This window comes from Felis catus, chromosome F2 (assembly GCF_018350175.1).
Source record: "Felis catus isolate Fca126 chromosome F2, F.catus_Fca126_mat1.0, whole genome shotgun sequence".
NCBI classification, from domain to species: Eukaryota; Metazoa; Chordata; class Mammalia; order Carnivora; family Felidae; genus Felis; species Felis catus.
In genome coordinates, this window is record NC_058385.1 from 81,718,432 (window position 1) to 81,727,325 (window position 8,894).

At 69.3% G+C, this 8,894-nt stretch overlaps 1 protein-coding gene across 8 annotated transcripts in view; it reads left to right on the forward strand.

The window, feature by feature from the left end:
* Positions 1 to 7,755, forward strand: part of ADGRB1 (adhesion G protein-coupled receptor B1) — a 79,855-nt gene extending 72,100 nt beyond the window's left edge. For 5 of the 8 annotated variants that reach the window (XM_045049947.1, XM_045049952.1, XM_045049950.1 and 2 more), the window contains 6 exons: positions 312 to 407; positions 1,967 to 2,021; positions 4,264 to 4,946; positions 6,126 to 6,161; positions 6,362 to 6,466; positions 6,956 to 7,755. In XM_045049947.1, coding sequence (XP_044905882.1) covers positions 312 to 407; positions 1,967 to 2,021; positions 4,264 to 4,946; positions 6,126 to 6,161; positions 6,362 to 6,466; positions 6,956 to 7,153 — 1,173 coding nt within the window. In that variant the 3' untranslated portion in view covers positions 7,154 to 7,755. The remainder of the gene's footprint in view (positions 1 to 311; positions 408 to 1,966; positions 2,022 to 4,263; positions 4,947 to 6,125; positions 6,162 to 6,361; positions 6,467 to 6,955) is intronic. The other 3 variants (XM_045049951.1, XM_045049955.1, XM_045049954.1) reach the window with 1 other exon arrangement.
* Positions 7,756 to 8,894: the final 1,139 nt, after the last annotated feature.

Genomic DNA, 8,894 nt, shown 5'->3' on the forward strand with positions numbered 1-8,894 from the left:
AGAGGCTGTGGTCACTCGGCACAGGGTGTGGACTCCAGGCCCCTCCTCAGCCCGACGGCCGGATCTCACGGACACGCTCCGGCCCGGAGGGCTGCAGCGCGTCCTCAGCAGGCCTGGAACTCTCTGAGTTTGGAATTTCCATGCCCCAAAGGGCACGGAGAGAATCTCGGAGACGGGAAGGGAGGCAGGGCCCCGGCACGCAGGCCGCCCTCACGGAGGGGCCGCCCCGCGGTCCTCGCCCTTGCCTTCCCGCCCCCCTGCCGGGCGAGCGGTCTAGGGCTGCCGCTGACCGCTCTGCTCTCTCTCGCCAGGTCCAGGACGCCGTGAAGTGTCGCGTGGTGGACCGCCAGGAGGAGGGCAACGGGGACTCGGGGGGCTCCTTCCAGAACGGCCACGCCCAGCTCATGGTAGGGCTCAGCGCGCGGTGCCCCCGGCGGTGTCTCCTCGCCCTGCTCGGAGCTGCTCTAGGCTCCAGCGGCCCCTGAGGAAGAGCTCCGAGCCCAGTCCAACACTGGGGAGACTGGGGCTCACCAAGGTGAAATCCCTGGTCCGGGGTCTGGGGACGGGCAGGGCCCAGATGATGCGTCTGGGCGAGGCTGCCACCGGCCCGTGCCCGCCCCCGGTGCCACGGTGCCCCCGTCTCTGCACCTCCCGTGCCCCCTTCGTTGTCCTCCAGCTCAGCCGGGGTGGGACGCTGGCTCACTCAGCCTCCATCGGGCGGACCGGCCCTGGCCTGTCCACTCACCCTCCACCCCGCGTGGCCTTGTCCCCAGCCGGGTCCACTCGGGCCCTCCGGCATCACGCGTGCCGTTCGGGTCCAGGTACTGCCCACCCACCCCGCCTGCCCACCTCGCGGGTGTCTGCTAAGACGTCACCTCCAGGGAGCCCTCCCTGACCCCCGCCCCCACCTGTGCCATCAGGCCTCCTCCTGTTGAGGTCCTGGCAGCGCCCTGGGTGAATTCTCCAGGCTGTCACTCGCCGCCTGCTGCCCGCTGGGTGCCCCCCGGTATGCAGTGAGCCTGGCAGCCGGGAGCTGCTCACTCAGTCCTCGGGGCGCCGAGCCACCTCGTGGCGGCTGCGAGGCTCGCAGCCGGGACCTCAGCAGATGCCAGCGGCCGGCACCGGGAGGAGGCTTGTACCCTCACGGTCGTGGGCAGGGGCCCCCGATACCGCTCCGGGCCCCACTTCTCCCCTCAGATTCTGTAGTCTTCCCACCGACCCGACCTCTGGTTTGCAGAGAAGGAGCCTCCAGGTTTGGGATTAGGACCCAGCCCTACGGCCCCTGGAGAAGGCCACGCCACAGCCTGGGGTGGCCCGAGCCGGGTTTCCCAGTCCACCGAGCTCCTGGGCTGGGGTGGGGCAGGTGCCGCAGCGGGGATCTCAGCCACCGCTCAGGGGACAGCTGGCCTCACCCTGGCACCGGACATCTGTGCCTGAACCCGTTCCACCTATCTGGTCGGCTGGCCTCTTGTTTCCTCACCCCCGGGGCTGTGGGGAGGACCACGCAGATGACGGGGGCGGAGCCCCCCACGCCCTGCACATCAGCAGGCGGCGGCCCAGGGGGCTCTGGCGTGACACCCTTTGCGTGCCCTGCCCCCGGGAAGGGACATGAGGCCCTGGCAGAGGGGTCTTTGTGCTGGAGTCCCAGGGGCCGGGGGCCGGGGGAGACAGGGCCGGGGGGAGGGGGGGACAGGAGCACGATTGAGCTGCAGTGGGACCGGCCTTCCCAGCTCATTCACAAACGCCCTGGCAGGCGCGCGCACGCACGCACGCACGCGCGCACGCACACAGAGTACGCAGGGGCGGGGCCGCCCGCCGGGGGTTCTCTGAGCCCGGAGCCCCCCCGGCCGTGAGCTTGTAGCCCTCCTGGCGCTCCGGGCGGGCACGCGCGTGCGCACACGCAAACCCTCGAGGTGCGGCTCCCGCTAGGCCCGGGGCCTCACCCCGCCCCGCCTCTGTCTTGCAGACCGACTTCGAGAAGGACGTGGATCTGGCCTGTAGATCAGGTGAGCGCCTGCCAGGTGAGAGCGACAGGTGGCCCTCGCCCGGGCCACTTGCTTCTTTTTCTTTTCTCTGTGTGTGCGTCTGTCTGTCCATCCGTCTGCCCTCATCCCACCGCTGCCCGCCACAGCCCGTGCCGTGAGGTTGGGTCACATCCGCCCAGATGGAGGGGCCACTGCCCGGAGGCCTGGTCTGTACAGGCAGACGCGGGCCTTCCTCCGGGGCCTGGCCCGCCCCAACCTTGGCGGCACAGCCACTTCTGCGCCTCCCCACCCACTGCCCTGAGGCTGCAGCAGGCAGGGCCTGTGGGTGGAGGGCAGAAGAAACTGCCAGAAAGCTGTCCGGGAGCTCGGGCTCACCAGGCTGACGCGGTGCTGGCGGGATTCTTGGCACTGGAGCGAACCCCTGGGGCCCGCTGCCCTGGGCCTGGCCCTGTCCTCTCCCCGCCGAGCCCCTGAACAAGAAGCCCTGTGCCCCCCGCCCCCGCCACCTCCGACACTTCTGGTCTTCGGTCTCCGCTCTCTCTGTAGGGGCGGGGAGGCCGCACCAGCTGTGAGACACTGGAGCCACCCCGCTTCCACCTGTCACCCACCTCGTCACCCGCCCCTGCCTGCGTCCCTCCAGGGCCCGCGTTCTGTGTTGTCCTCGCGTCTTCATCTTCCATCCAGCCGTGGCGGAGGGTTGGCCGAGCCTTCTGGGGGGACATCAGTGGGAGCGGGAGGAAAGCAGGGCGGAGGAGCCAACCCTGGGCCCTAGAGTAATGCTGAGTTTCCTGGAAGCAAGGGGAAAAGGGGAATCAGCTGCCCAATGAAAGGAAACCGCTTGAACGTCATCGTTCTGAGATCCGGGTCCCGGCAGTGACAGGCAATGCCGTTCAGAGCGGTGGAGAACCAGCCGGTCGCACTGCCTTGGTCTGTCAGATGCTTTTGAGGAGCGTCTTCTCCAGAGATAGCCATGGGGGCGGGGGTCGAGACAGCCCCAGATTGGGAGTGTCAGCTGCTGCCCGGTGGCCCCCGGGAGAGCTTCCTGGAGGAGGTGACCTCTGGTTGGGCTGAGTGGGAACCGGACAGAACGGTCTTTCACTTCCCACCTTGGTCTCGTGTAGTCTAGGCAGCCTCCCTGAGAGGTGACCCCAAGACTTGAGGGCTTTTGGAGGCTCGGGCCCAGCCCCCTTTGGGTGGTACTGGCCTCCGAGGCCCCCACTTCTTCCTCACCGGTAAGATGGCACAGCCTGGCCCGTGATCTCTCAGGCAGCTAGCGACTGGAGGCATGGCGGAGGGCAGTGGGGGGGGGGGGCTGGTGTCACAAACACAGGGTGAGGTGGGCACACGGGCTGGGGGGCTGGGGGCCTAGAAGGAGTCTGGATTTGGGGCCGAGCACACAGGGGACCCGCAGCCAGATTTCTGCAGGAGAGGTGCCCAGCTCTGTCCGGGCGACGGCCCGCTGTGAGGTGGACGGGCGATCTCTGCAGGGGGGACCCCGGAGGGGCACAGGTTTGGCGGGCAAGACGGCAGGTCCCCTGTTGGTCGACCTGGAGCGGGGGACGGTGGCAGACATGGGCACAGGGGGTCGGCGTATGGAGGCCGGAGAAGAGAAGGGGCCAGAACAGAAGGGAGCTCTGCCAGAGAGGAGGGAGGTACCGGGGACTGGCGAGTGACCGTCCGCTCGGAGGGCGGGTGCCGGTGGGGTGGCACGGGAAGCCGCTGACAGGAGCTGCGAGCGTTTGGGGGCTGGACGAAGGTGTGGCTGGGTGCCCGCCAGCCAGCAGGGAAAGCGCTCCCGCGCTCACGGCGGGCTTCCCGTGGACGGGCCCCGAGTGGGCCTGGCCGCTTTGGGCTCTCCATGGGCCAGTGAGGCTGGATTGACGGGTAAGAGCAAGGCAGGTGGTGGGCAAGCTGGAGCCCGGGTCGGAGGTCGTGGTGGCCCGCCCCCACCCACTGCAGCCGAACAGAAGCGGGCTAGGCGTACGGGGCCCCGCGCCGCAGGAGCGATGAGGAGTGTGTCCCTGAACTTCCGAGAAGCGCGGGCTGGCTCCAGGGCCGACAGGGGCCCGCTCGGCTGCTGGGCGGGGCCGTGTGTGGGTGGCGGCCATTTGTCCTCTTGTCCGCGGGGGCAGACAGGAGCACCCCGTGTTCCAGCCTGGCTTGAAAAGGCCAAGGACTCCCAGCCGCAGCAGCACCGAACACAAGTCAGGGGCGCGCCGGATGGAGACCGTCTGAGGCATCCCCGAGGCCGCGCTGACCCCCTCACCTGTCCCCACAGTGCTGAACAAGGACATCGCAGCCTGCCGCACGGCCACGATCACGGGCACGCTCAAGCGGCCGTCGCTGCCCGAGGAGGAGAAGCTGAAGCTGGCCCACGCCAAGGCGCCCCCCGCCAACTTCAACAGCCTGCCGGCCAACGTGTCCAAACTGCACCTGCACGGCTCGCCCCGCTGCCCGGGCGGCCCCCTGCCCGACTTCCCCAACCACTCGCTGACCCTCAAGAAGGACAGGGCGCCCAAGTCCTCCTTTGCCGGGGACGGGGACATCTTCAAGAAGCTGGACTCGGAGCTGAGCCGGGCCCAGGAGAAGGCCCTGGACACCAGCTATGTAATCCTGCCAACGGCCACAGCCACGCTGCGGCCCAAGCCCCAGGAGGAGCCCAAGCACAGCATCCACATCGATCAGATGCCCCAGACCCGCCTCATCCACCTCAACATGGCACCTGACACGGGCCTCCCCGCCCGCAGCCCACCCTCCCGCCAGCCCCCAGGGGGTGGGCCCCCGGAGGCACCCCCCGCCCAGCCCCCACCGCCCCCGCCCCCACCACCCCCACCACCCACCCTGGAGCCAGCGCCCCCCAGCCTGGGGGAGCCCGGGGAGCCCGCTGCCCACCCAGGGCCCAGCTCGGGGACCGGGACCAGGAACGAGAACGTCTCCACCTTGTCCGTGAGCTCCCTGGAGGTGAGGGCAGCCCAAGGGTCCTGGGGGGGGGGGGGGCAGGGGTGCCGTGGGCGCTGCTGGTTTGGGCTGCAGCCGGCGTTAGGCAGGCCAGGCCTGGGAAGGCTGGAGGCCGGCATCCTGGCCTCACTCCTGCCGGAAGGGGTCCCCTGGCAAGAGTGGGGGCAGGCCTACGCCGGAGAGCTGGTTCCTGGCAGGGCCTGCCCTCACCCTGTTCTCCGGCCACGCTGCCCCTGGCCCTGCTGGGCCCTGGCGACGGGGGGCTGGTGGCCTGTGCCATTGCAGTGGGGCCCACCCAGCTGGACTTGGGCTGGCTGCAGTCTAGCCCATTCCGTGGTCGGGCGGTCACGGCAGCAAGTCCCTCCTTAGGTCAGCCTGAAGCCTGGAAGTGACCACACTCAGCCTGTCCGGCATGGGGCTCGGAGTGCGTTGGGGGGAGCGTTGCCTAGCACCCCCAGGGACCCCCGCCCTCCCCGGGCCACGCCCCCACCTCCTGGCTCACTGCCTCTGGTGAAGCAGCCCCAGGCCCCAGTTCTCTGTGGTCCCCCAGCCGCCCTGCGTCCAGTTCTCGTCTCCTCGTCACTGGCCAGTGCCGGAGGACAATCTAAGACGGTGAAGAAAGGCAGGGGCAGAGAATGTGGAGGCATTGCCCCGCTCTTCCGTCTGGCTTTGGTGTGCCCACAGTCTCCTCCAGGACCCCTGCCCTCTGCATCACCCTTGTCCTCTGTCTCTCGAAGCGGGAGATGACCCTGGGGACAGTCTGGGACAGAACGTGATGAAAAGCCCCATTCTGGAGCTGCAATACCGGAGCCCCAGGCGGTCGTGTGACTGTCACTGCTGTCTGGGGCCTTGGGCTTCTATTCCCCTTGGCTCAGCGGGCACCCCCTCTGCCCACCCTCTTCCCCCAGAGCCCTCGGGCTGGGCCCCCCCCCCCCCCCCCCCCGCTGTCCCCGGGGAAGGGGCGGGGCCTACAAGCGGCCTGGGCGCTGCCAACTATAGGGCAGTCAGAGGCATGTTCCCCAGCTTGGTGGAGAACCCAAGAGTAGCCATGGGGTCAGCGGGTCCCCAGTCTCCCCCCCCCCCCCCCCCCCCCCCGTCTCAGGCGAGGAGAGGCCTGGACTTGTGGTCTGGGAGGTTTGGGGCGACTGCTTGCAAATGCACACAACCCCCTTCTCCCCACAGCGGCGGAAATCGCGGTATGCAGAACTGGACTTTGAGGTGGGTCCCACCTCCTGGTGTCCCCTTCCCCACACACCCGGAGCCAGAGGTGCTCAGAGCCCCGGGGGGCGGAGGGGGGAGGGTCGGGGACAGGCAGCTGGAGTCCAACCAGGGGCAGGGAGGGGCTGGGGGGGAGGAGCCCGGCCAGGCAGGGCGGCTCCTTTCCAGGCTCAGGATGCCCGGCCCCTCCCGCCCCGCAGAAAATCATGCACACCCGGAAGCGGCACCAGGACATGTTCCAGGACCTGAACCGGAAGCTGCAGCACGCGGAGAAGGACAAGGAGGTGCTGGGCCCAGAGAGCAAGGTCTGGGGGACGGGGCGGGGCCTTGGGGCCTTGGGGCGGGGTGGTGGGGCGGGGCCCTGGGGCGGGGCCGGCAGAGGGAGAGCCCTTGGTTGAAGTCCCTACGCGCTCCTTCCCCTCGCTTCAACTTTTCCCGAAGACTGGCCCGACGCAGCGCTCCCCAGAGCCCCGCACACCGGCCTTCCCGGGGACCCGCCCCACGCCCAGCCCCGTCCGGAGGGGTGCGCGGGGCGGTGCACGGGGGGTCTGGCTTCTGCCAAGGAAGGCAACAGCCAAGGGAGGGGTGCCGGGCAGGCGGGGCCCCCACGGCGGCGGGCGGGAAGCGCTCCGCTCCCGCTCGGCCCCGGGGGGCCCCTGCAGCCCGCCTCTCCGCCCGCTCAGGTCCCTTCCTCTCTGTTTGGTTCCCGTGTGCGTTCTCTCCTCCCCTCCTCCGCTCCTGCCCCGTGGCCTCCCTCCCGGCCCCTGCCCCCCTCTCCGCCCGCCGGCCAGCAGCCGGAAAAGCAGCAGACACCGAACAAGCGGCCCTGGGAGAGCCTTCGGAAGGCCCACGGGACGCCCGCGTGGGTGAAGAAGGAGCTGGAGCCGCTGCCGCCCTCACCGCTGGAGCTGCGGAGCGTCGAGTGGGAGAAGTCGGGCGCCACGATCCCGCTGGTGGGCCAGGACATCATCGACCTCCAGACCGAGGTCTGAGCGGGTGGGCGGCGGCCACGCACCGGGCCCCGAGGAGGACATCCTGCTCCGCCCGCTCCCGCCGCAGGACGGGCACAGACACGCTCCCGGGCTGCGGGCCAGGCCCGCGCCCCGGCCTCAGGGCGCTCGGACGGCGGCCGGGCGGAGGCCCGCGGCGCTGGGACCAGAGCCAGAGGGGACAGGAGGCCCCGGCGGCCCCGGGTGGGCACAGGGCTCCAGAGGCCGGAAGGTGCCTCAGACTCTGCCCTCCTCGAGCCCGGCGCCGGCGGGCAGGCGGGCGGGCGGCCGCGGACAGTGGCGGGGCGGGTGCGGCCAGCATCCCCAGGACACCTGCCTGAGCTGCCGCGGCAGAGGACCAGCCTGCTTGGCCCAGCTGGCCTGGCACCATTTTTTAGACACCCCTACCCCTCGGGAAGCAGCCAGCCCCCCCCCTCACCTTTCCAGGGCCCGGGGCCCCTCCCCAGACCCAGGTGGAGAGCCCTCTCTCCCACCTGTGCTGACCCCAGGGGCAGGACTAGAAGCCCACTCCGGGAAGAAGCAGGGGTGGGGAATCTATTTTTTCTCTCCTTTTCTTTTCTTCAATAAAAAGAATTAAAAACCCACATCCCCTCTGTGTGGGCCTTCTCTGTGCGGCACGACCCTGCGGCCGCCTTGGTCCCTCCATCCGGGTCAGAAGGGCGGGGCAGGCCCGGTGGGCACCTGGCCTCCACTCCCGTCTGGTACCCTGCCTGGGTGTCAGGAGCTCACCCTGTGTGGGCGTCGGTCCCCAGGCCAGCAGTCACGTGGTCCCCGGGGATGCCTTGAGGGAACCGAGGGGGACCCTCGGATGCTGGGCTCCCTTGCTCCCCTGCCCGCAGACTTTTAGACCCACGGGGCTTGGCGTGTGACTTCCCTGAGCCCTGAGTCATGGCTGGAGGGACAATCCAAGACAGCAAAGAAATGCAGGGGCAGAGGATGTGGTGGGGGGGGAGGAGGAAGGCCCCTCCCGCCTGGCCTTGGTGTGCCCACTGTCTCCTCCAGGACCCCTGCCCTCTGCATCACCTGTGTCCCCCGAACCTTCCCCTTTGTCCTGGGGCAGGTGTGAGGAACAAATGTGGACACGCCCAGAGCCGCGCCCCCTTCTCCATCCTGCCCCGCCCTCTGCCACCCCCCACTTAGGCTCGGGGCACACAGCTTGAGAAGCTTGTCTCTCCAGGGGAAATGCCGGGTCCTGCCTCTCCTCTGTATTTCCAGCAGGGGGCAGCCTGCGCCTCCACTGGGAGCCAGGCTGGCAGGTGCGAGGCTGGGAGGGGCCGTGAGCCAGGCTCTCCCCACCAGGCTGCGCTTCCCACCCTGGGGGCAGACCCCCAGACCCTGCTGGACCCCGGGAGGCGGCAGCGACCACTGGCCCAAACAAGGGGTGTGCAAGTGGTCTGTTTGCGGGTCCCAGCGTCCCGGATTATGGTCCCCCAACCGCATCATTCAAGATGAAAAAATGCCAACCCCCCTGAAAAGTGGGGGAGCTGCTGGCACAGGCCTCACGGCGCCCCACCCACCGCTTGTCACGACCCCCTCGGGTCACGGCCACAAGTGACTAAGGAGGGAGAAGGACCAGTGGTGACCAGGCATGGCTGGGGAATGCGTGGCCACAAGCGTCCTGGCACGGGCCCGCACGTCCCCGGGAACCAGCCTCTCAGCCACGGTCTGGACACTTCAAAAACCCAACTCTTGTGGGTGCGATGTGGCAGCCAAACCTCCCCCG